Below are 25157 nucleotides of genomic sequence, written 5' to 3' on the forward strand. Positions count from 1 at the left end.
GAGACGGGCCACAGCCGCCCGGCGGCGTAGCGTTCTGCTCTGTGACTGCGGGGGTAAGACCGTGGCCCAGTGGCTGGCGGAAATGAAGGACGCTAAAGGGAGAGGTGAAGGACACTGAGCCACTGGCTGGGTGGTTGGACGTTTTTTTGTAAATAGTTCACTGTTCCCCTCTACCTGGACCGAGACCTTGAGCGCGGTGTAGAGGCTTGTGTGTTATGATGACCCTCAGAACTGCCTGTAGTCTATAAGACTACTGGTAGGGTCACCATGGTAGGCAGTTATGAGGCGAGACACCAGACTAACATCGGTCCGTTCCCAAGCAAAATGCATGTTTTAATTAGCACATTAACATTTTATTTACATAGTTCAATTAAAGGACTGTATAGCAAAGACAGACAGACAGGATAGTGATGAACCTGTAAAAAACTAGGATAGACATTAAAATATACAAATCAAACATGATTTATCAATACATTTTCAAGTGAAAACTCAACTTTTTGGTAGAGCTAAGCTAATGTTCTTTTTCTACAGCAGTAGCTATAACACATGAATAGCTTACCTTTTGCTAGTATAGACATTTCTGTCCACAGGTCGGGCCAAGATGCACTAGCGCCAATGTTATACATACACATGACTGTTAAAAGAAATAGATAGAGCCTGTATGAATGCACACACACACAATATAATATATATATATATATACTGTAACATTACATTAATTACTGTGTGTTATTCGATTTGTAAAGATTGCTGACATTTGTTCATTGGATTTAAATTGCAATAATAATTGTCTTTCATTAAAACTCCAAGACTGGGCCTCTGTGTCTATTGTCATCACTGTTTAGACCTGGTGCACATGGCTACTTAATATGCATTGTTGACACACACAGCAGCTGCCAAACTCCTCCTCTCACCCAGCAAAACCCCCGTTTCCCTCCTCCTTGGACAGAGAAGAATGGGCAATATCTTCGCTCTTAAGATATTGCCCATTCTTCTCTGTCCAAGGAGGAGGGAAACGGGGGGGTTTTGCTGGGTGAGAGGAGGAGTTTGGCAGCTGCTGTGTGTGTCAACAATGCATATTAAGTAGCCATGTGCACCAGGTCTAAACAGTGATGACAATAGACACAGAGGCCCAGTCTTGGAGTTTTAATGAAAGACAATTATTATTGCAATTTAAATCCAATGAACAAATGTCAGCAATCTTTACAAATCGAATAACACACAGTAATTAATGTAATGTTACAGTATATATATATATATTATATTGTGTGTGCATTCATACAGGCTCTATCTATTTCTTTTAACAGTCATGTGTATGTATAACATTGGCGCTAGTGCATCTTGGCCCGACCTGTGGACAGAAATGTCTATACTAGCAAAAGGTAAGCTATTCATGTGTTATAGCTACTGCTGTAGAAAAAGAACATTAGCTTAGCTCTACCAAAAAGTTGAGTTTTCACTTGAAAATGTATTGATAAATCATGTTTGATTTGTATATTTTAATGTCTATCCTAGTTTTTTTACAGGTTCATCACTATCCTGTCTGTCTGTCTTTGCTATACAGTCCTTTAATTGAACTATGTAAATAAAATGTTAATGTGCTAATTAAAACATGCATTTTGCTTGGGAACGGACCGATGTTAGTCTGGTGTCTCGCCTCATAACTGCCTACCATGGGTGACCCTACCAGTAGTCTTATAGACTACAGGCAGTTCTGAGGGTCATCATAACACACAAGCCTCTACACCGCGCTCAAGGTCTCGGTCCAGGTAGAGGGGAACAGTGAACTATTTACAAAAAAACGTCCAACCACCCAGCCAGTGGCTCAGTGTCCTTCACCTCTCCCTTTAGCGTCCTTCATTTCCGCCAGCCACTGGGCCACGGTCTTACCCCCGCAGTCACAGAGCAGAACGCTACGCCGCCGGGCGGCTGTGGCCCGTCTCCCGCCGCTTCGGCAACCCGCATTTGGCGCAGACGTAATGCTCACGTTGCCTTCTCTTCCCGGCCGCCACGCCTCTGTGTCGTCCGCCATCCTCTTCCTCCTCCAAGCCGTTGTCCTTGGCACTGGAGGAGGTGAAGAGCGGCCCGTATGTTGTCCTTGGGCTTGGGAGGGGCCGGAAGTGCGGGGGGTTGTTGCTCCAGGTGGGCTGGCTGAATGGGCGCTTGGGCGGGCTGTCCTTGCTGGGTGGTCTGGCGTGGGACCGGGGCGGCGTAGGGAAAGGGAAGGGTGCCTGGATTCCCCTCCCGCTGGTAGTGGAGGGGCTTGGCTTCAGGGAGGGGCTGGGCGGTGACGCTGGGGGCAACAGCGAGCCCCAATCCCTGCTGCAGCACCATCCTCTCCCTCTCCTTCTGACGCCGAGAGTACCTGAAACAGGTAGAGAAAACAAACGCAAGCTGTCACTCAGATTGTCATTAGTCACATGGCTTTATGTAACAAGTCTTCCATAAGTTAATGTCTTACCACTGACTGATGGTCCTTTGATTCAGCTCAAAGAGCTGAATGTTGGTCTGGGCCATCAACCTCGGGCTGTTCAGCACTGCCTCCCCGGATGGCCACGTAGTCAGCCAGAATGAGCGCCCACCTGCTCTTTTGGACGCCGGCAGACTGCGTGGCGCTGGGATGGATTTGGCAGAGCTGACTGCAAATTGCCTCCACCAAACGGCTGGTGCCTGGCCAATTGGCAGGGCCCGAGTTGAGTCCGAGAAGGCAACTGAAACAGAGGAGATAAATAATTAGAGAACATTGAAAAATGATGAACCTTAATGTAAAGGCAGGCAATATAATAGTAAGGTGGAGGACATGAACACTAACAACATACCGTTGGAGAGAGTCTTTTCCTAGGATAATGGACGACTTCCCCTTCGATGCCTTGAACCGCCCCTGAACGATCCTCTCCTGGTGCCGGGCAGGGTAGATCAAACGTTGCTTGTCAAAGTCTGGCAGCGCCAGCCACAGCGCCACCAGACCGTCTACCCTGCGGTCCGACAGCCCCTGACGGCTCCTCACCTCCACCAAGGCCCTGGCAAGCCTGCGGACATGCTGGTACCCCGGCATTGCATCAGGGCCTTGAGTCTCCCCCTGAAGATAAAGAGACATGAAAGAATCGATGAGGACGATGTCACACATAAGATGTTTCTACAAAGGAAATAGATGTTATTTTACATTGTGTAACTGATAAATCACACTGACGGATTATTTTGAAATTAAACTAGGTTTAAAAAAAATTAATAACCCTGTTTGTTTACTGAATGATTACTGTGAGTATTAATGGAGTTTAGGTCTCAATTCCACATTTCAAAGAGGTTGCAATAGCATGTATTTTTGTTCTCAACACCAGAAAAGGTCAATTATAATTACCTCTGAATCAGAGGAGTGTTCAGGGTGAGGAGAACCGTGTTGATCAGGGGCCTCAGGAGAGCTTCCGTCTTCAGGGGCGGTGGGACTGGATGGCCCAGACCTGGGTGCGTCAGCGGGTTCCCCTGACAGAGGTGCCGCTGAGCTGGAGGACGGGGCGATCATGGGAGTGACATGAGGGATGTGGACCGTCGGGTCCACATCCTCCTGAAAGCCCCTCGTCCTCCTCGTCGAGCAGCTCGACGGCGGCTGCCTCTTCCGGAAAGTCAGGGTCCACACTGACATCCTGCAGCACTCTGCCAGTCTGCGAGTACAGGTACTCCACTCCGAGGAGTTCCCCTATTAAAGCAAAAAATATATTTAAAAAAAAATCAGGCAAAAGCAGAGTAGGGAAGTGTTAATGGGATGTAAATGTTCATTCTCTTACTCGACTTACCCGTGTACTTGCTAGGCTTGGAGTAGTCCTTAACCTGTTCCTTGCCAAGCACCCTTTGGCTGCTAAGGTTAAGGATGTGCTGCAGGTGGCCACTGTAGGAGAGCAGGGGCTGCCTGTTCTTTCCCTCAACTGCTGTCTGCGCACGGTCCTCGTTCCACCTCACCAGTCCATCCAACAGGAATGCCTGGAAATGCATTGCATTTGCCCTGGTACCTGAGAGAACAATACATGATTAGGGTGGGAGAGCTGTTGCTGTTAACATTAAACATTAAGCTCCACAATGACAATTACCTGGGATGAACCGGTTGAGGTGGAGGTGGAATGACTCCAAGGATGTGGAGCCCCGTGCGCAGCGATAAACCGGCAAAATCACGCTGCCCTTGGTGATTTTGCCAGTCTCGGTGTACAGCTGTACACCGGGTGGGTCCTGTATGCAGTGGAGGTGGCGCCTCTGCTCATTCCAGATTTCCTGGATGCGGATTGAGTCCAGCAACGGGATGCCCAGGGTATCGACCCCCTTCTCGCCGTTGAAGGTCTCGAGGAGGTCAAGGAGAAGGACTTCAGTCGCCGCAGCCCCACGCGTCACGACGCCCGACAGTGAAGCGCCATCTCCTTCCTGCCGATCTTCCTCGAAACCTCCGCCTCGGTGAGGCCGACCATCCCGTGCTTCCCCTCCAGCTCAGACCTCTTGGCCTCCAGCAGTCTGCGGACATCGCCTGCATCCCACTCAAAGATGCAGACTGACAGCTGCCGCATGAAGGGACCGTAGAGCTGGTGGCTCTCAGTGGTGACACCTGACGCGAACCGCCGCATCAGGTGCCAGATGTCCAGCCGAACCACCAGCCGGTCCCACTCATTGAACATGGCAGCTGTCTTTGATCCGCCGAAGCTGGAGCAGCAGTCTCGGTCCACGTACATGAGCTGGGGGCGCCACCCGGCGAGCCGGTACCGCTCCATGAGACCAGCCGCCATGGGGAGCAGGCCCTCGCCCTCACCAGCAGTGAGGACACTGACGAGGACCTGCCCATGCTCGTTACCAACGTTGGTAACCCAGGCGGCCGTGTCTGCAGCGGTACCCGCAAGCTTTTTAGTCACCTGGAGACAGACACACAAAGACAGAAAGGTCAAGACGTTATTTTAATTAATTAATTAATTAATTAATTAATTAATATATATATATATATATACATACACACACACACACACACACACACACACACACACAAAATCAGACATGACTTATCTTTACATTTCTAAGTGAAAACTCACCTTCTTTGTAGAGTCCATCTTTAAGATGGACCCAAAGATGGAGGTGACCCTGGCCTTCACCTCGTCCAGCCGCGACAGCACGTCATGGCTGTAGACTGTCAGCAGCCAGACGGGTGAGGGCACCGGGGGCATCTCCGGTGGATAAGTGAACTGCCGCCCAGTGCTCAAGGCCAGAAACTGCTCGCACTCCCCGAGGTACCGTATACAACTCCGCATCCACGACTCGCTGTGACTTTCACACAGCTTGCTGTAGGTCTGTGACGCACTGTTCCCCAAAGTGCGCGACCTCAGCATCCTCACAACCCGCAGGTCACAGGACAGCCTAGAGAGAGAGAGAGAGAGAGAGATATAAAGCATATGAATGACATGCATTCATTTTACTTTATTACTAACTAACAAAATCTTGTGAACTTACTTGTATGTCAATATTGCTGGAAACTGGCAGCGATGCCGAGCGTCCAGCTGACTGACAAGGTCCCGTGACCACCCCGCGACCTTCTTCTTACACCGACCGCATTCCAGGTACTCAGTGGCCATGAGATACCAGCGGTCGATGTCCAAGACCCTCCGGATGGTCTTGTAGAGCCCAGCCTTGCAGAGTGTGCCTCTGCACCCAGACTGGGGACATGCCAGCTTGTATGCCCATATACGTACGGGCATCCAAAGGAACAGCTGACATGCGAAGAAGGGGTCAGGGGATGCGGGTGGCTGATTGTAGATCGGCCGCGGTTGGGGAGGCGTCCACCACGTGACCAGGTCGGTGGCGAGTGTCGACCTCCCAAAACTGTTCCTGGTGAACAGCGTGTGGCCGATCCACCGCTGCTGCTCCTTGGTGAGAGATGAACGCCAACTCTCTGGGAGCAGCAGCTGAGTGAGAGGAGAGAGTGATGGGGCGGGGAGAAGGGATGGTAATCAAATTGGTGTCCAATTTGGCATAGTGTTTAATATCTTAACAATGTGGAGTAATTACAGTTGATGAATTTACCTCAGCACTTTTTGAGGAGGGCCTTGGAGGCAGGAAGGACTGCCGGGGCAAATCCTCCTCTTCGCTCTGGGCATGGACCGGGGCATGGACCGGGACCTGTGAAGTTAGAGGCAGAGGCCGAGGGAGCGATCGGGGGACCTGTGGGGCTACGGCTTTTGCAGTGACACAGAAATAAATTGGTTAAATGAATGAATGAATGAATAAATAAAATAAATGCAAGCATGAATTGACAGACATATTACAAATGTAGATAACAGTGATTCAGTTAAAATATTAAATGAGTGTTGGTCAAGTTTGAGTGTAAAACTGAAATGAAATTAGTGATTAAAATGGAAAAGAGAAAGAGAAGTCATGATTAAGTGACATACAGAATGACAGCTACATGCAGGATGACAGCTACAATGACAAGGTAAGATATTAAATAGTGCATACATGCAGTGACTCTCCTCTAAACCCAGATGACTCTTACCAATACATTTCCTTGGGCTGATGATAGGAAAAAATATTTAAAACACTAATATGTCGGCAAACTTCAACTGAATACTTATCAAAACGTATCAGAATATCCTATGTCAATTAATAGTGGCGTAAAAACATACATGTGTCTATGTCAGCAGCTGCTTTGACCAGCTCTGCGTCCGATAGATCGGTCGATGGCAGTGCTGGTCGAGGGAAAGACACCCCTATATCACGTAGAGAGAGAAAGGATTGTGAGCTACACAGCTTATCCAAAAAGTTCATATTTATCTTACATGTGTAACTTCACACTCACCTTGAACTGCAGGCTGAGAAGCAATAAGTTTCTTCATCTTCGCCTGCAGTTCACCAGGGGCGAGAGTGCGCCTTGAAAGGAACGCAGAGATCGCAGGACCAAGATGCCTTTGAAAACAAAACATAGCAAATATGTCATCATTTCCAACTGTGTGCAACAAGTAGAGTTATATTTTCCTTTAAGATGATATGTAACACTTACGTAGCCGCACTCTTGGGCCGGGTGGTGCTGGTGGGGCTGGTGCTGGCTGCGGCGGGCCTGGCCACAGCAGCTACCCCCTCCTGGTCTCTGCGTTGGATGTAGCTAATCAAGGCGGCCATCGCACTCCCAGGATAACGGGGTGTCTGCGTCCTCATGCTCCTGACATATCTGTGTGTGAGACAAAGCAGAGGGAACGTTTCAGATGTAAAATGTTGCATAAAAAATAAAGAGATGAACATAGAAAACACAAAAGACACGCGCCCCTTACTTTATCCTGTCCGCACCCGTAGCCTCATACAGGTCCTGCAGCGTGTCCCACTTGTACTTCCCGATGCCAACAAGGGCCTTGCCCTCCTGGCCTGAAATCAGCACGGGAACCAATTAACTGTCAGAGCAACAGAGTTACATCTTACATAAAATGAGGAGAATTAAACAAACTCACCTGGCTGGGAGGACAGGACTTTAGCTTCCTCGTGCGCCCGGTTGAACCTGACCATCTCATCGAAGGCCGGATAGGCGCACGAGTAGCGAGTCAAGGCGTCCTTGTTGGCCATCAGGGGATGCTGGGAAACACTGCGCTCTCGCGCCCTCTCCTTCTGATGCACTGTTACCACGTGCACCATGTAGCCCACGTCGTTCTCCATCATCCACTTGAAGGTCTGACCCCGGTACTTGCCGAACTGAACCGTGCACCGGCTCAGGACGACCATCTCTGCACCGGGGTCACCTCCCTCGGAGATGACGCGGGCTCGAGCCTCTGCCTCCACTTCCTCCCACTTCTTAGCCCTCACAGGAGGGCCCTGAGCACCCGAAGCAGGGGGCCGTCAGCGGCCACCTTCACTGCCTGAGGTGTGGCCTTGAGGACCAACTCCTGTGAGGGCGTGAACCGGAACTTTGGAGTTTCCATCTTAGGATGCAAGAAAAAACAAAACAATTATCATGACTGATGAGTGCAGTGACAAGTGACAGCATAACTGTATTAGATACATATAAAGGAACTTACGTTTGCTTGATAGGTCTCCTAGGAGGAGGACAGGGCATAGGATGATATCAGTGGTATGGTTTGGGGGGTGCCGGCTTAGGGTTAGGTTGATTATTCACTCATATGCATTTAAATTCAGTTGAGTTAAATTCATAGAAAGACACATATCATACAATGCATTCAACTGCATACACTTCAAACGCATGCCATGAAAAAACGAAGGGAAATAGACAATTAAATAGTATAGAATTCCAACTTTGAGTTGATATAAATGTTAGCTACGATTTTACAGGTTTGTGAGCTTTGTAAACCTTGTTTACAGTAGCTAGCGATCTACAGACGTTGTTAAATTACACAGTTCGGGTAGCCCCTGTAGTCAAACAATTCGATTGGCTAAACTTGTTGTCATATTTCACCACACTTACTCGACGATTATTTTTATTTCTTTGCCAACTAAGCACACAATCCCCTCATATATTCACCAGGTATCATCAATGTCTGTGCGCAACATTCAGCACACTATACTATAGATACAGTAGCTAGCGATCTACAGACGTTGTTAAATTACACAGTTCGGATAGCCCTTGTAGTAAAAAAAAATCGGTTGGCTACACGTGTTATAGTCATATTTCACCACATTTATAGTCGTTGATGTTAACTTGGCTGCAAATTAAGTAAAATTACCTCAGATACTCGGTATGATCAATCAATGGCTGCCAGATGAAGATTTTTGTGATGTGTTGACGTTACTAGAACTTTGTAGGACGATGATTGGGTAAAAACATTTGGAACAAGCTAGGCTTCCATTGGTGGATTTTGCTCTCTTTCTCATATTTAAAACAAGCTGAAGCTCTGACTGGAGGAGACATTTGGAAAAATTAAGAACATTTGGAACAGAGAAGAATGCCCTTCAAATAGCGCAAGGATGACACGCATAACCGGAAGCGTTTCCAACTTTTCTCCCCCTGGGGGGTAGAATTGTATTTTTCAGACCTAAAACATTGTGTTTTCTGTATTCAGTGTGTGGTGGAGAAAGCGGGCACTCCTGTGGATGTTTGGTACCCTCTAGTGGTCATGTTGGGTAAGTGCATCAGGACAGCAGAACTAAACCCAGACCAATGTAGACAGTAAATCACTTATATATATATATATATATATATATATATACCCATACTAAACCACACCATATAATTGCAAACAGGCCGTGAGTTAATACATTTGTGACAGTTAATTGTGACAACACGGGGGAAAACGACTGCTCCCTCCTTGAGGACCAGAACCCCCATGACTCATTCATTCCTTCATTAGATGTAAAATTCAACTTGTTTTTGTGTTTTACACTATTCCCGTGTTAAAGCTATTCGTTATCCTGCCCAGGCTTGTTTCTGTGTGAGTTTGGCAACCTAGATTGAGATTTAATATTTTAAAAAGCACCGACAGTATCAACATTTAGAATGTTATTGTATTGGAACATTTGGTGCTACTGTACATGTAGTTTAAAGGGATTTTCCGGTACTTTGATTAGTTTTTAGCCAGTAGTTCTGAAAGTAGCGCTCATGAGCCAAAAGTTGTCCCCGACAATTGCGTACTACATCACATGTGTGCACCACGTCATTGCGGTCTCTCTCGCTCTTCTCTGATTCTTGCTAGCTGTCACTCAAGTAGCGAGGGGCTGAACTCATTGACTGGAACACGAATTGATAGGGGGCTGGCCCACGTGGGGGGAAAATCTAGGGAAAATGGAATGGCACAGCTTCCAGAAAACAGTCGCTTTCAAACTAGGGATTTTGTGGCTAATTGAGGTAAGGCAGTAATTCTCATAGATTATGCATGTGTGAGCTACACTGTCCATAATTTATTGTATTAGTCATCTCAGGGATGCTACTTGAAAACATCAGAGAAGCAATTTCCAGTTTTGTTCATCACTAAACAGCCAATAGACATGAAATCATAAAATTACACGAAAACTGTGTAGGACATTTAAGTGATAATGCCCGAGAAGCCAGTGATTGGAGGATATATTGGCATGGGTGTTCGACTCGGGCCGGCAAACCGTCCCAATATATCTGCCGAACACTGGCTTCGAGGACATTATCACTTTTATACAACGGGTTACAAACATATTCAAATAATGTTAGACATATTTTCATTATAAATGTTATTTTGATTAATTTATTCGTACTATTTCATCCTTCCACAAGATATAGTCCCGACACAAATCTAGGGTTGCTAGAGACGCGACCCAGTCATTCGTTCTTTTTGTTCTGTATCTATGGACGCGACCCACTCTTTTTGTTCTGTACCGACGCCCACTCACTGACATAATCTCCGTCGCATCTAAACCAGCATTGACCAGTTTCTGGACTGTCGTGGTCCTGATGCTGTGATTTGTGTATGTAGTTGTTCCCGCTGCCCTGCAGATCTTGGGTAGAAGTGCTGCCAGATAGTGCCCCCCACCCAATGGACATTTATCATGTTAGTTGTAAATATGTCATTATTATTATGTTACTATTGTATGATTCAGTTCCCTTTGACCTGTACTGTAGTAGCTTAAGATATTCACTGTACCCTGCATTTACATCTGCAACCCTGCGCATGTGACTAATAAACACTCTCTGTGGCACTGCTAGGACTCGCCACTAGAGCGCAGCAACAGACAATAAAATTGCAGTGATCAGTTGTAGGCTGTTTTCTGTCAATGTTAATGCATTTGATGGTATGTTGCTGCCTTCTAGTGGCAAGTCCTGGCAGTGCCACAGATGTGTGTGTGTGTGTGTGTGTGTTTTATTGCAGGTCCAATTGGCATGTAAAAATGTGTATTGTGTTTCTCTGGTCTAAATCTCATGTAGATCACGATGTAACAGGAAGACTAAAAACCAGCAGACACTCAAGCCTAGAGTAGTTGACTTTGCTTCATATGCTAACAGCCTGTTTAGCTGGTTGGGCCAGACTGCCCTAGCAGCTGTGTGGTGGAGTGAGTGGCATGAGGTGTGGCCTTCTGTCTGTGAATTGGCAAGAGCCAGTTGTGATATGTAAATGACCTGTTGTCTCAAGGTGTGAGTAGGTAAGGCTCCATAGCTCAGTGGTTAGAGCACTGGTCTTGTAAACCAGGGGTCGCGAGTTCAATTCTCGCTGGGGCCTTGACTAAAGGGTCACATGTTTTAATCCAGGTCAGTACAATCCCGATGTGTGTTCAATTCTGCTCCCAATGTATACATACCTTGTGAAGAATTATGTTGTTGTTGTAGTAGCTTATGTCTCGTGTCAACAGAACAGCCAGCACAGAAATGACATCTATCAGGTTAACATGTTACCATTTAACACCAACACCCAGAAGAACATCCAGAAGAGAATTTTTGTGGCGAGTTACTGGGTTTTATGGCTTCAGTCATGGCTCCATAGCTCAATGGTTAGCGCGATGTTCTTGTAAACCAGGGGGTTGTGAGTTCAGATCACGCTGGGGCCTTCCTTGAGGGGTCATATGTTTTGCCCTGGCTGACGTGTGCTCCAGCAGCACTACACTGCCTACGTGACAACCTGTGTAGCCTAACGTGCAGTCTTGTCTACACATTGCATTGGAGTAAAACAATGTGCGTATTAACAACATACAACTGTTATTTTGCTTCTCAATGATCATTCAACGCCGCACAATTTGATGGACAGACAGGACATCATTGAAATTCGCCAGAGTAGCCTACTGTGCCACCTGTGGGCAGATAACAAACAGATATTTTATTAACATCTTCAATGCCTGGATCGGGAGCCGGGGTGGGGCGTGTGTGGAGCTTTGTCCCCGGGGGAAGGGCCTCGCTTGAGAGACCAATGCAATCAATGTTGACATATGAGATGAATGTGTGGAATCTGTGGATGTCGTTGTATTTGATCATGTCACCACTACAGATTTGTTTTGTTTCTGCATTTTATTTTCATTGATCTTTTTCTGGCAGAGATCAATGTATTATGGTATATGGCCGTAGGAAAGCAGTCCTACTTGAGCATTTGTTTCACTCTCCCCTCGTTAGTACGTCCAACCGGCCTCACAAACGCAGACCACGTGTAACCACGCCAGCCCAGGACCTCCACATCCGGCTTCTTCACCTGTGGGATCGTCTGAGATCAGCCACCCGGACAGCTGATGAAAATGTGGGTTTGCAGATCCAAAGAATTTCTACATAAACTGTCAGAAACCGTCTCAGGGAAGCTCATCTGCGTGCTCATCATCCTCACCAGGGTCTTGACCTGACTGCAGTTCGGCATTGTAACCAACTTCATTGGGCAAATGCTCACCTTTGATGGCCACTGGCACACTGGAAAAGTGTGCTCTTTTATTTTTTTCTAAGTTATCTGTGACCAACAGATGCATGTCTGTATTCCCAGTCATGTGAAATCCATAGATTCCATTTATTTAGAGATTGAGCATGATTAATGCAAAAGTAATGTCCCCTAACCACCAGTCAGAAGGGTGCAAGCTGTGATTAATGAAATGCCAAAGGTAATATGGAGTTGTGAGGAGAGTGGAGAAATGCAGTATGTGCAAATGTTTTCTTATATAAACATTTTACATGCAGTTTGTTATATGTGTATATAGCTTGTCCTGAATAACAAAGTAGTTTGCACGTGAGTGAATTGTAACTAGTGGTCTATGCAAGATAAACATAATACAAAAGAGAAGGATTCATTTGTCATACTTTTGTCGCCGTAAATCTTACAATCAAATTGTTGAACAAATTCTGGGACCTCATTTTATATCCTCTTATGTTATCATTATGGTCACATCATCAGGGAGTGTGGAGAAAGCGCCCGAACGCCGACACTCCTAGGACATTATGTTACACAATACATGCATGTTTTGTTAAATCAAGTTCATATTTATATCAAAAAACAGCTTTTTACATTAGCATGTGATGTTCAGAACTAGCATACCCACCACAAACTTCCGGTGAATTTGCTAAATTACTCATCATAAACGTTGACAAAATACATAATTATTTTAAGAATTATAGATACAGAACTCCTTTATACAATCGCTATGCCAGATTTTAAAATAGCTTTTCGGCGAAAGCACATTTTGCAATATTCTGAGTACATAGCTCAGCCATCACAGGCTAGCTATTCAGACACCCGCCAACTTTGGGGCCTCACTAAACTCAGAATTACTATTAGAAAAATTGGATTACCTTTGCTGTTCTTTGTCAGAATGCACTCCCAGGGCTTCTACTTCAACAACAAATGTTGTTTTGGTTCCAAATAATCCATAGTTATATCCAAATACCACCGTTTTGTTCGTGCGTTCAGGTCACTATCCAAAGGGTAACGCGCGAGCGCATTTCGTGACAATTTTTTTTTAAATGTTCCTTTACCGTACTTAGAGGCATGTGAAACGCTGTTTAAAATCAATTTTTATGCTATTTTTCTCGTAAAATAGCGATAATATTCCAACCGGACAACGTTGTATTCATTCAAAGAGGGAAAGAAAAAAATGGCGAGGTCTCGTGAATGCGCATCTCCAGTCTCTCTGTCACCAGGCAGTCCACTGACAATCTCTGCTACTGTTATTCGCCCAGAGACACGAGAAGCGTCAATCCGGTTTCTGAAGGCTTTAGCGAGCCAATGGAAGCCTTAGAAAGTGTCACGTACAGCACAGATACTGTAATTTCGATAGAGATGCAACAGAAGGACTACAAATTGTCAGACAGGCCACTTCCTGCTTGGAATCTTCTCAGGTTTGTACCTGCCATATGAGTTCTGGTATACTCACAGACACCATTCAAACAGTTTTAGAAACTTTAGAGTGTTTTCAATCCAAATCTACTAATAATATGCATATTCTCGTTTCTGGGCAAGAGTAGTAACCAGTTTAAATGGGTTTGTTTTTTAACTAGTGGTCTATGCAAGATAAACATAATACAAATGAGAAGGATTCATTTGACATACTTTTTTCGCCATAAATTATACAATCAAATCGTACAAATTCTGGGACCTCATTTTATATCCTCTTATGTTATCTCTATGGTCACATCATCAGGGAGTGTGGAGAAAGCGCCGATAACATCTCGCGAGGTTTGGATATGGGATTTGACATTGCAGTGGGTGGAGACAGGATAGCAAGTCGAATCGAAATCGCCCTTTTGACAGCTAACATTTTAAAAAAAATACTGTCCAACTTTAAACTTGAATGAATGCGTTGGTATTTCGTACAGTTGCACCTACATTGAGGCATATCGTTAAGGAGGTTCATTCTATCACGTCAATCTTCTGGAACGTTTCTGCGGAGAGTATGCTCTGGAGCTAGTAATGCTGCCTTAGCTGAAACATTTCAGCTGCAGTGAAGAAAATACCTTTCCGTTTTATCGAAACTCCCCGGTAAGAATAATAAAGACGTTTTATTATTGGGGCATGTCATGTGTTCAATGTGGTGTTTGTTTGAAAACTTTTAGTTTCAGGACAAAGTTTCGAATCCAAAAGCACTGTGACTCTTGGCAAATGATCTTGACGCTACTGTATCAATGCATTCTGCTCATGGGCATGACACTATTTTAACGCAAGAATGTAACGTTAACAGTTTGCCTTGACAAATTACGTCATGGCTTCAAATATGAACATGACCTGTTGTGTCTAAGTAGACCATGGAGTCTTTATGAATATCAATCAAGCTTATTCCTACAATGCTAGGCTATACGTGTTCAATCATAACTATGGTAATCTGAACCACGACATTGTTATCAATCGCGATTGTTCATGAACACAGTTTTGTCTAGGCCTAAACAAGACTGAAGTAGTAAACACTCATCTGTCTTTACAAGGGTTATCTGTGTTCATCTCAATTCTGGATGACTTAAATGGTAACTTCTAACACAGTTTGGTCAGGTAGTATTGTCTGGGATTGAATGTTTTTCCTTCAAATCATTCATCCTGGAGAGATTTAGCTACACTAGGACAATCACACACCAAGTAATTAATCCCTTAGATTTTCAAGAATTACCTAAATCCATGTTGACTGAGCATTACCTTGAGGTTTTCATATAGTTTTTGAATCTACCTTTATTTTTATGAGATTTTATTTGATCTCCTATAAACAATACAACACATACACACGACTACATCCTACAAACATCACACCTGCCCAGACCCACTTGAATCCCCCTTTTGAATACACATGAAGTTTATAGTTTCGCAAATAGGCCTAGCCAACAATATTAATGATTAATTTATTTAAAAAAGTAGGCTATCGTGACTTCTTCTGCAATATGGACCTCTTTCACCAGTTGCTCTTGGTTTCAGATGAGTGGGTGCTGCTATAGCCTACATATCATGATGTAGTGGGGGAGCATGGTAGTGTCAAACAGCCAACCTGTCCTAAATATGAATGCCTAATTTTCAATGCCTTGGCACTTCTGTTAGGAAGGTCATCTATAATGAATGGGAGCTCAGCCGGCAGCCTGTAGTTGAGGTAGATGAAGTGGAAGTCTGGGGGAGTCTATGAGAGGTGTGTGTGTGTGTCTCTGAGTGTCTATCTGAATATTAGCAAGGTAGCCTATTTGCTATCAGCTAATTCGTTGGTGTGTTATTGACAATACTCAGTTTCTGCTTTTTAGGAAGATCTGTGTAATGCACACAATTCCTCTTAGGCCTATAAATGGGGCGGCAGGTAGCCTAGTGGTTAGAGCGTTGGACTAGTAACCGGGAGGTTGCAAGATCGAATCCCCGAGCTGACAAGGAAAAAATCTGACATTCTGCCCATGAACAACCCACTGTTCCTAGGCTGCAATTGAAAATAAGAATTTGTTCTTATCTGACTTGCCTAGTTAAATAAAGGTAAAAAAAAAAGATTTATATTCTTCTCTACTATTTCATACTATTGCATTTAATTTTCTGGCCTTCATGTGGCTGGATTCTGTGCTATGCTGCAATATTTCCATAGGATGATCTGTCCTCCCATGTGTCTGACATTTCTCCTCACCCCCTGCAGAATAGATGCATCAGCACCCATTTCTCATGGGCCCCTGGGGCAACGACTGGAAACAATCTAGAGGTCAACCGATTATGATTTTTCAACGCCGATACCGATTATTGGAGGACCAAAAATGCTGATAGCGATTAATCGGAAGATTTTAAAAAAATTATAATAATTTGACACTTTTTTTTATCTTAATATAATGCATAAATAAAATCTATTTAGTCTCATATAAATAACGAAACATGCTCAATTTGGTTTAAATAATGCAAAAACACAGTGTTGGAGAAGAAAGTAAAAGTGTCATTTAAAAAAGGCTAACATTTAAGTTCCTTGCTCAGAACATATGAAAGCTGGTGGTTCAATATTCCCAGTTAAGAAGTTTTAGGTTGTAGTTATTATAGGAATTATGACGCATCGACTATTTCTCTCTATACCATTTGTATTTCATATACCTTTGACTATTGGATGTTCTAATAGGCACTTTAGTATTGCCAGCCTAATCTCAGGAGTTGATAGGCTTGAAGTCATTAACAGCATTGCTAAGAGCTTCTGGCAAACGCAGTCAAGTTTGAATGAATGCTTACGAGCCTGCTGCTGCCTACCACCGCTCAGTCAGACTGCTCTATCAAATATCAAATCATAGACTTAATTATAATAAACACAGAAATACGAGCCTTTGGTCATTAATATGGTCAAATCCGGAAACTATAATTTCGAAAACAAAATGTTTATTCTTTCAGTGAAATATGGAACCGTGCTGTATTTTATCGAACGGGTGGCAACCCTAAATCTAAATATTGCTGTTACATTGCACAACCTTCAATGTTATGTCATAATTATGTAAAATTCTGGCAAATTAGTTCGCAACGAACGAGGCGGCCAAAACTGTTGCATATACCATGACTCTGCGTGCAATGAACGCAAGAGAAGTGACACAATTTCCCTAGTTAATATTGCCTGCTAACATGAATTTATTTTAACTGAATTTGCAGGTTTAAAATAATATATACTTCTGTTTATTGATTTTAAGAAAGGCATTGATGTTTATGGTTAGGTACATTCGTGCAACGATTGTGCTTTTGTTAAATCATCACCCGTTTGGCGAAGTAGGCTGAGATTCGATGATAACTTAACAAGCACCGCATTGATTATATGCAACGCAGGACAAGCTAGTTAACCTAGTAATATCATCAACCATGTGTAGTTAACTAGTGATTATGTGAAGATTGATAGTTTTTTTTATAAGATAAGTTTAATGCTAGCTAGCAACTTACCTTGGCTCCTTGCTGCATTCGCGTAACAGGTGGTCAGCCTGTCACGCAGTTTCCTCGTGGAATGCAATGTAATCAGCCATAATCGGCGTCCAAAAATGCCGATTTACCGATTTTGTTATAAAAACTTGAAATCGGCCCTAATTAATCGGCCATGTCGATTTAATTGGTTGACCTCTAAAATAAACAAAGTACTGTTAACTTTAAGGAAACTGGAAGATTTTTTTTTTAAGGAGAATAATCTAGGCTATAAGTTATTTTAGAATTCAAGGGGTGCATTTTAAATGATTGGAACCCTTACAGACTACAGTGGCTTTAACTGTATCTGGGTTGTTGTGGCAGGCTGACAGTGTGTCCCCAGCAGTGAGAAAGAGAGGGAGAGTATGGTACAGCCACTAATGTTATGCATTGGGCTGTAGCTCTAGCTAACATGAGCGCTAGGAGGCTTGATCCAACCTGACATGCCACAATTGGGCCAGGAATAAAAATAACAAGCCTGGAGGACACAGGCAATAAAGCAGCCGAGAAGAGAGGGCTATTAAGTGGTTCTTTGTGAGAGCGGAGAGGTGAGCAAGTTGTCCTTCAAAAGGATGAGGATACAGAGCAGGGAGAGAATCTCGAAGGTGATCCTGAAGGGACAAGCCAGCGACAGGCAGTGAGGAGAAATGCCAGAGTAAGATACTAACAGCGCTGTTTGCCTATTGTGGAGCGGGAGCCTTATTAAAATGCATTAGAATCTCCAGGCTGCTCCGCTCTACGCTACTTCTCCCATCCCCATCATCAGGGTGCTTATCGTCTCCAAGGCAAACGGCAATACAAAACACTAGGGAGCCGTGCAAGGCCTGTCAGCCAAGTCCTGATAGAAGAGACCTGGCACTCTCGGCCTTAGCTCAGTTGCTACAGCTGTGATGTCATCAGAGAGAGGCTTAATAACATTCTCCTTGGTTACTGCTACTACTGCTCACCCTTTTGTAACCAAACCCATATAGGAGCAGTTTGGAAACTGTCTCCTGCTCCCATCACTACAAATGTCAGAGGTGTGATCATGTATAGATGTAAGAGATTGGTGACTATGTGAAAAGGATATAGTGATTTCCATCTAAAGGAACCCATGAGCAGCAACGTGAAGTTCATAGAAGCATGTCAAATTTAAGCTGTCTTTTTTTATTATGGGGTATATAATTGTTTTTACAATTTTCCATCTTAAAATGTAGGAATATGCAAAGATGGAAAAGGGGTCTTTTTTTGGAAAACATCTACCAGAAATAGTTTTTAAAGGTATTAGAAATACATAACACTCATATTGAAGTAAAAGACCCCTTGCCAACAAATATCAACACTTTATATTTAGTTTTGGATATATTTGTCTGCCTTCTGTATGTTGAAGAACAATTGCCTTGTGCCTTAAAATTCTGTTACCAAAAACCCACATATATTTAAGATTTTTTCTAATTGCGCTCCCTCATTTGGAGGGGAGGATAATGAATGTTCAGAAATAACAAATAAAGGTAGATCTATTAATTAGTCAGTGTTTTACTGATATCAATTTTGTTTATGAATTATTGTGACGATAACTTGTTCACTAACTGAATTTCTGCAGTTTATTGGCTACAATGGTGGAAATCATAATAGTCACAAACCACAGTTGGGTTCACAAGTTTGGACAGCAAAGTAGAGTACAGAAAAGTATAGCACTGGGCAGTACTGTTCAGTAAATAACTAGAGTATAGTTCAGTAGAGCACACTAGAGTTAAATACACTATAGTACTGTACTCAAATGCACTCTGCTGTGCTGTACTCTACTGAGCTCTACTGTGGAATTGCCCAGATGCTGAATTGTCTTTACTATTTGAAAGACCTTTTCAGCTTCCGTGAAACAAGGGCTATTTTTCAATTGTCTTTCCTTGATTCCTCACGTCCTCTCTCTTCGCCTCCTCAAAATGCATTGGAGGAGAAGATTAGACAAAGGAACCTAGGATCTTCTGTGCATTTTGAGGAGGTGAAGAGAGAGGATGTGAGGAATCAGGAGGACAATTGAGAAAGAGCCTTGGGATTACTAGGTCACCCAGGGACATCTCAAAAAGACAGAACTACTCCAGGCTTTTTGTCTTCTCAGAGAGACAAAGCAGAAAGCCATTTTTTTACTGTAAAAGCATAGCGAGAAGTCAGGTGAAACATCAGGCTAGAAATGTGTTGTCCAGTCTGGCTTGTTTAACAGTTTTTCTACCCATAGCATATTTACTTACTGTACTGCCTGCCTGCTGCCTTCTAAGGGAATATTTACTTTTCTTAATGCTTTTTTCATTATTTATAAGCAGTATTCAGTATAACAAAGATTTTGGGACTATTAGGGGAAAGCGGATGTGGGCGAGGTGGTTGACTGAGAAATGTGGTGGGTGGGTGGGAGCTCTAGGGAGACTGAATACTGATGAAGTGGAGCTGGAGCGGTAACATTACGCCAGACAGAAATATAATTTAAATGTGAAGCATTCCCAGTTGTAGCCCGAGTTCATGCATGCATATGATTATGATGGGAACTATGCTGACCTTTCTCCAATTGGATCATGTTACTCTTAAGGCAACATTTACTTCCTCTCACAGAAAATGTCAAGCAAAAAGCGCTCTGTTTACTCTCCATTCAGATTGTGTTATTCCCCATAGCCTAACTTCTATTGCTATGTGAGGACATCCGTTTTCAAACAACCTAGGCTGTCAATGTCTATTTAGGCCTAATCATTTGTTTAGTAGAAGTGTAGTTCTATAGTATGTATATATAAATATATATATAATTTTTTTTATTATTTAGTCTAGGGGTTTTCAAACTTTTCTTGCCCAGAGACCCCCGGCCAGGCAAACCAGGGACCCTCATCATATGTTAGCAAAAATATAAAATCACGTCTTATCAGGTGAATGAATGATAATGGCAAGTAGAAGTAATCAACATTTTTAAAAGTGAAGAGATTTGGTAGACAGTTATTGTTTTGACATCCCCACAGTTCATTGGAAGAGGAAATGTAAACTAACATAGTCTATTAGCTCGAACGGTATCTTGGCGGCGTAGAGAATTTTGCATGTGCCCAGAATGCCCAGTTTCTTTTCTCCTTGGCTGTATAGCTTTTTTATTGTTAGTTCTCAAAGATGGTATTATAAAAAATAAAGTGTGTGTGTGTGTGTGTGTATAAATATCACACACTCATTCAAGGGTTTTGTATTATTTGTACTATTTCCCTCAACATGGGGGCCCCTCAGGGGTGCGTGCTCAGCCCCCTCCTGTACTCCCTGTTCACTCATGACTGCACGGCCAGGCACGACTCCAACACCATCCATTAAGTTTGCTGATGACACAACAGTGGTAGGCCTGATCACCAACAACGATGAGACAGCCTATAGGGACGAGGTCAGAGACCTGACCGTGTGGTGCAAGGACAACAACCTCTTCCTCAACGTGATCAAGACAAAGGAGATGATTGTGGACTACAGGAAAAGGAGGACCGCGCACTCCCCCATTCTCATCGACGGGGCTGTAGTGGAGCAACAAACTAACATGGTCCATGCACACCAAGACAGTCGTGAAGAGGGCACGACAAAACCTATTCCCCCTCATGATACTGAAAAGATTTGGCATGGGTCCTCAGATCCTCAAAAGGTTTTACAGCTGCACCATCGAGAGTATCCTGACTGGTTGCATCACTGCCTGGTATGGCAACTGCTCAGCCTCCGATTGCAAGGCACTACAGAGGGTAGTGCATATGGCCCAGTACATCACCGGGGCTAAGCTTCCTGCCATCCAGGACCTCTATACCAGGCAGTGTCAGAGGAAGGCCCTAAAAATTGTCGCAGACTCCAGCCACCCTTGTCATAAACTGTTCTCTCTGTTACCGCATGGCAAGCGGTACCAGAGCGCCAAGTTTAGATCCAAGAAGCTCCTAAATAGCTTCTACCCTCCAAGCCATAAGACTCCTGAACAGCTAATTAAATGGCTACCCAGACTATTTGCATTGCTGCTACTCTGTTATTATCTATGCATAGTCATTTTAATAACTTCACCTACATCCTCAAAAGGTTTTACAGCTGCACCATCGAGAGCATCCTGACTGGTTGCATCACTGCTTGGTATGGCAACTGCTCGGCCTCCGACCGCAAGGCACTACAGAGGGTAGTGCGTATGGCCCAGTACATCACCAGTGCCCTGCTTATTGACACATTGACTCTGTACAGGTACCCCCTGTGTATAGCCCCGCTATTGTTATTTACTGCTGCTCTTTAATTTTTTGTTATTCTTATCTTACTTTTTTACATTTTTGGGGGGGTATTTTATTAAAACTGCTTTGTTGGTTAAGGGCTTGTAAGTAAGCATTTCAGTGTAAGGTCAACACCTGTTGTATTCAGCGAATGTGACAAATAAAATTTGATTTATTTGGAGTTTTCCCATTTTTCTCTGCAGATCCTCTCAAGGTCTCAGGTTGGATGGGGAGCGTTGCTGCACAGCTATTTTCAGGTCTCTCCAGAAATGTTTGATCGGGTACAAGTCCGGGCTGGGCCACGCAAGGACATTCAGAGACTTGTCCCAAAGCCACCTCTGCGTTGTCTTGGCTGTGTGCTTAGGGTCGTTGTCTTGTTGGAAATTGAACCTTCATCCCAGTCTGAAGTCCTGAGCGCTCTGGAGCAGATTTTCATCAAGGATCTCAATGTACTTTGCTCCCTTTTACAGAGGAGTGGCTTCCGTTTGGCCACTCTACCATAAAGGTCTGATTGGGGGAGTGGTGCAGAGCTGGTTGTCCTTCTGGAAGGTTCTCCCATCGCCACAGAGGAACTCGAGCTCTGTCAGTGACCATCTGGTTCTTGGTCACCTCCCTGACCAATGCCCTTCTCCCCGATTGCTCGCCCAACTCCAGGAAGAGCCTGTGGTTCCAAACTTCTTCCATTCAAGAATGATGGAGGGCACTGTGTTCTTGGGGACCTTCAATGCTGCAAACATTTTTGTAATACCCTTCCCTAGACCTTGCCTTGACACAATCCTGTCTCGGTGCTCTACGGACAATTATTTCAACCTCATGGCTTGGTTTTTGCTCTGACTTGCACTGTCAACTGTGTGACCCTTATATAGACTTTCCAAATCATGTCCAATCAGTTTATTTTACCACAGGTTGACTCCAATCAAGTTGTAGAAACATCTCAAGGATGATCAATGGAATCAGGATGCACCTGAGCTCAATTTCGAGTCTCATAGAAAAGGGTCTGAATACTTATGTAAACATGGTATTTCAGTTTTTTATTTTTTAGACATTTGCAAACATTTCTAAAAACCTGTTTTTGCTTTGTCATTATATTGTATTGTGTATAGATTGAGGAAAAACATTAATTTTAATACATTTTAGAATAAGGCTGTAACGTAGCAAAATGTGGAAAAAGTCAAGGGGTCTGAATAGTTTCTTAAGGCACAAATGGTATCCACGGCGCAGGGTTTCCATTATCCGTTAATAGCTGGCTTTTTGCCCATTTCAAAACAAAAAAACATAATAATAATAGAAAAGCGATAATTAAAATTGGTGCCGGCCAATTATCCTGGAGAAGAATAAAAAAATCCCATTGCGAAGTAATGCTTTTTAGCTTATTCATTGATGGAAATACCAATCAATGGAAATATACTGAACAAGAATATAAACGCGACAATTTGAAAGATTTTACTGAGTTTCAACAGTTCATATAAGGAAATCAGTCAATTGAAATAAATTCATTAGGCCCTGCAGCCAAGTAATAACGCACTTTTGTGGGGGAAAATCGGAATTCGTTTTTCCACACAAAAGGGCTTTATTACAGACAGAAATACTCCCCAGCACAAACGATCTTGCAAGTGAAGAAGCTGGATGTGGAGGTCCTGGGCTGGCGTGGTTACACATGGTCTACAGTTGACCGAATACAAACAGTGTAGATATTCCCTCCGCAAGGCAATCAAACAAGCTAAGCATCAGTATAGAGACAAAGTAGAGTCGCAATTCAACGGCTCAGACACAAGACGTATGTGGCAGGGTCTACAGTTAATCACGGATTACAAAAAGAAAACCAGCCCTTTGCGGACACCGACGTCTTGCTCCCAGACAAACTAAACTTCTTTGCTCGCTTTGAGGACAATACAGTGCCACTGACACGGCCCGCTACCAAAACCTGTGGGCTCTCCTTCACCGCAGCCAACGTGTGTAAAACATTTAAATGTGTTAACCCTCGCAAGGCTGCCGGCCAAGACGGCATCCCTAGCTGCATCCTCAGAGCATGCGCAGACCTGCTGGCTGGTGTGTTTATGGACATATTCAATCAATCCCTCTCCCAGTCTGCTGTTCCCACATGCTTCAAGAGGGCCACCATTGTTCCTGTTCCCAAGAAAGCTAAGGTAACTGAGCTAAACGACTATCGCCCCCGTAGCACTCACTTTCGTCATCATGAAGTGCTTTGAGACTAGTCAAGGATCATATCACCTCCTCCCTACCTGACACCCTGGACCCACTTCAATTTGCTTACCGCCCCAATAGGTCCACAGACGACGCAATCACACTGCCCTAACCCATCTGGACAAGAGGAATACCTATGTAAGAATGCTGTTCATCAATTACAGCTCAGAATTTAACACCATAGTACCCTCCAAACTCGTCATTAAGCTCGAGACCCTTGGTCTCGACCCCGTCCTGTGCAACTGGGTCCTGGACTTTCTGATGGGCCGCCCCCAGGTGGTGAGGGAAGGAAACATCTCCACCCCACTGATCATCAACACTGGGGCTCCATAAGGATGCGTTCTCAGCCCTCTCCTGTACTCCCTGTTCACCCATGACTGCGTGGCCATGCATGTGTCCAACTGAGACGACACTACAGTGGTAGGCTTGATTACCAACAATGACGAGATGGCCTACAGGGAGGAGGTGAGGGCCCTCGGAGTGTGGTGTCAGGAAAATATCCTCACACTCAACGTCAACAAAACAATGGAGATGATCGTGGACTTCAGGAAACAGCAGAGGGAGCACCCCCCTATTCACATCGATGGGACAGTAGTGGAAAAGGTGTATAGTTTTAAGTTGCTCGGCATACACATCACGGACAAACTGAAATGGTCCACCCACACAGACAGCGTGGTGAAGAAGGCGCAACAGCACCTCTTCAACCTCAGTAGGCTGAAGAAATTTGGCTTGTCCCCGAAAACACTCTCAAACTTTTACAGATGCACAATCGAGAGCATCCTGTTGGGCTGTATCTCAACCTGGTACGGCAACAGCTCCGCCCATAACCGTAAGGCTCTCCAGAGGGTAGTGAGGTCTCACCAACGCATACCGGGGTAAAAATTGTATGTAATAAATGTATCACTAGTCACTTTAAATAATGCCACTTGATATAATGTTTACATACCCTACATTACTCATCTCATATGTATATACTGTACTCTATACCATCTACTGCATCTTGCCTATGCCGCACGGCCATCGCTCATCCATATATTTATATGTACGTATTCTTATTAATTCCTTTACACTTGTGTGTATAAGGTAGTTGTTGTGAAATTGTTAGTTTACTTGTTAGATATTACTGCACAGTCAGAACTAGAAGCACAAGCATTTTGCTACACTCACATTAACATCTGCTAACCATGTGTGTGTGACCAATAAAATTTGATTTGAAGCCGGTTGGACGTACTGCCAAATTCTGTAAAATGAAGTTGGAGGCAGCTTATGGTAAAGAAATGAACATTAAATTATCTGGCAACAGCTCTGGTGGACATTCCTGCAGTCAGCATGTCAATTGTACGCTCCCTCAAAACTTGAGACATCTGTGGTATTGTGTCATGTAACAACTGCACATTTTAAAGTGACATTTTATTGTCCCCAGCACAAGGAGCACATGTGTTATGATAATGCTGTTTAATCAGCTTCTTAATATGCCACACCT

The 25157-nt window shown here is 44.0% G+C and overlaps 2 protein-coding genes, 3 long non-coding RNA genes and 1 other non-coding gene across 6 annotated transcripts in view; 3 read left to right on the forward strand and 3 right to left on the reverse strand.

Moving 5' to 3' along the window:
* Positions 1-308: 308 nt before the first annotated feature.
* LOC123743138 (uncharacterized) lies at positions 309-917 on the reverse strand. Its single transcript, XR_006769936.1, has 2 exons — positions 560-917; positions 309-416 (listed from the first exon to the last, which is right to left on the reverse strand). It is a non-coding gene; the product is annotated as an uncharacterized lncRNA (long non-coding RNA).
* Positions 918-989: 72 nt separating this feature from the next.
* Positions 990-1634, forward strand: LOC106608476 (uncharacterized). The gene is made up of 2 exons (XR_001329523.2): positions 990-1382; positions 1527-1634. It is a non-coding gene; the product is annotated as an uncharacterized lncRNA (long non-coding RNA).
* Positions 1635-2561: 927 nt separating this feature from the next.
* On the reverse strand, positions 2562-7832 carry LOC123743043 (uncharacterized). Its single transcript, XM_045717738.1, has 15 exons — positions 7461-7832; positions 7287-7377; positions 7019-7186; positions 6818-6924; positions 6645-6728; positions 6046-6197; positions 5476-5927; positions 5061-5382; positions 4428-4886; positions 4083-4326; positions 3792-4004; positions 3545-3694; positions 3394-3500; positions 2813-3079; positions 2562-2711 (listed from the first exon to the last, which is right to left on the reverse strand). Exons 1-15 carry the CDS (start codon positions 7726-7728, stop codon positions 2562-2564), a joined length of 3234 nt encoding a protein of 1077 aa, XP_045573694.1. The 5' UTR covers positions 7729-7832.
* A 4-nt stretch (positions 7833-7836) lies between these two features.
* On the reverse strand, positions 7837-8949 carry LOC123743139 (uncharacterized). Its single transcript, XR_006769937.1, has 3 exons — positions 8685-8949; positions 8022-8039; positions 7837-7925 (listed from the first exon to the last, which is right to left on the reverse strand). It is a non-coding gene; the product is annotated as an uncharacterized lncRNA (long non-coding RNA).
* Positions 8950-11068: 2119 nt separating this feature from the next.
* Positions 11069-11141, forward strand: trnat-ugu (transfer RNA threonine (anticodon UGU)). Its single transcript has one exon. It is a non-coding gene; the product is annotated as a tRNA-Thr (tRNA).
* Positions 11142-14083: 2942 nt separating this feature from the next.
* LOC106605419 (protein O-linked-mannose beta-1,4-N-acetylglucosaminyltransferase 2) overlaps positions 14084-25157 on the forward strand; it is a 28161-nt gene continuing 17087 nt past the window's right edge. The window contains exon 1 of the mRNA XM_014201055.2: positions 14084-14363. The gene's annotated coding sequence lies outside the window, so the exon portion shown is untranslated. The remainder of the gene's footprint in view (positions 14364-25157) is intronic.

This window comes from Salmo salar, chromosome ssa05 (assembly GCF_905237065.1).
Source record: "Salmo salar chromosome ssa05, Ssal_v3.1, whole genome shotgun sequence".
NCBI classification, from domain to species: domain Eukaryota; kingdom Metazoa; phylum Chordata; class Actinopteri; order Salmoniformes; family Salmonidae; genus Salmo; species Salmo salar.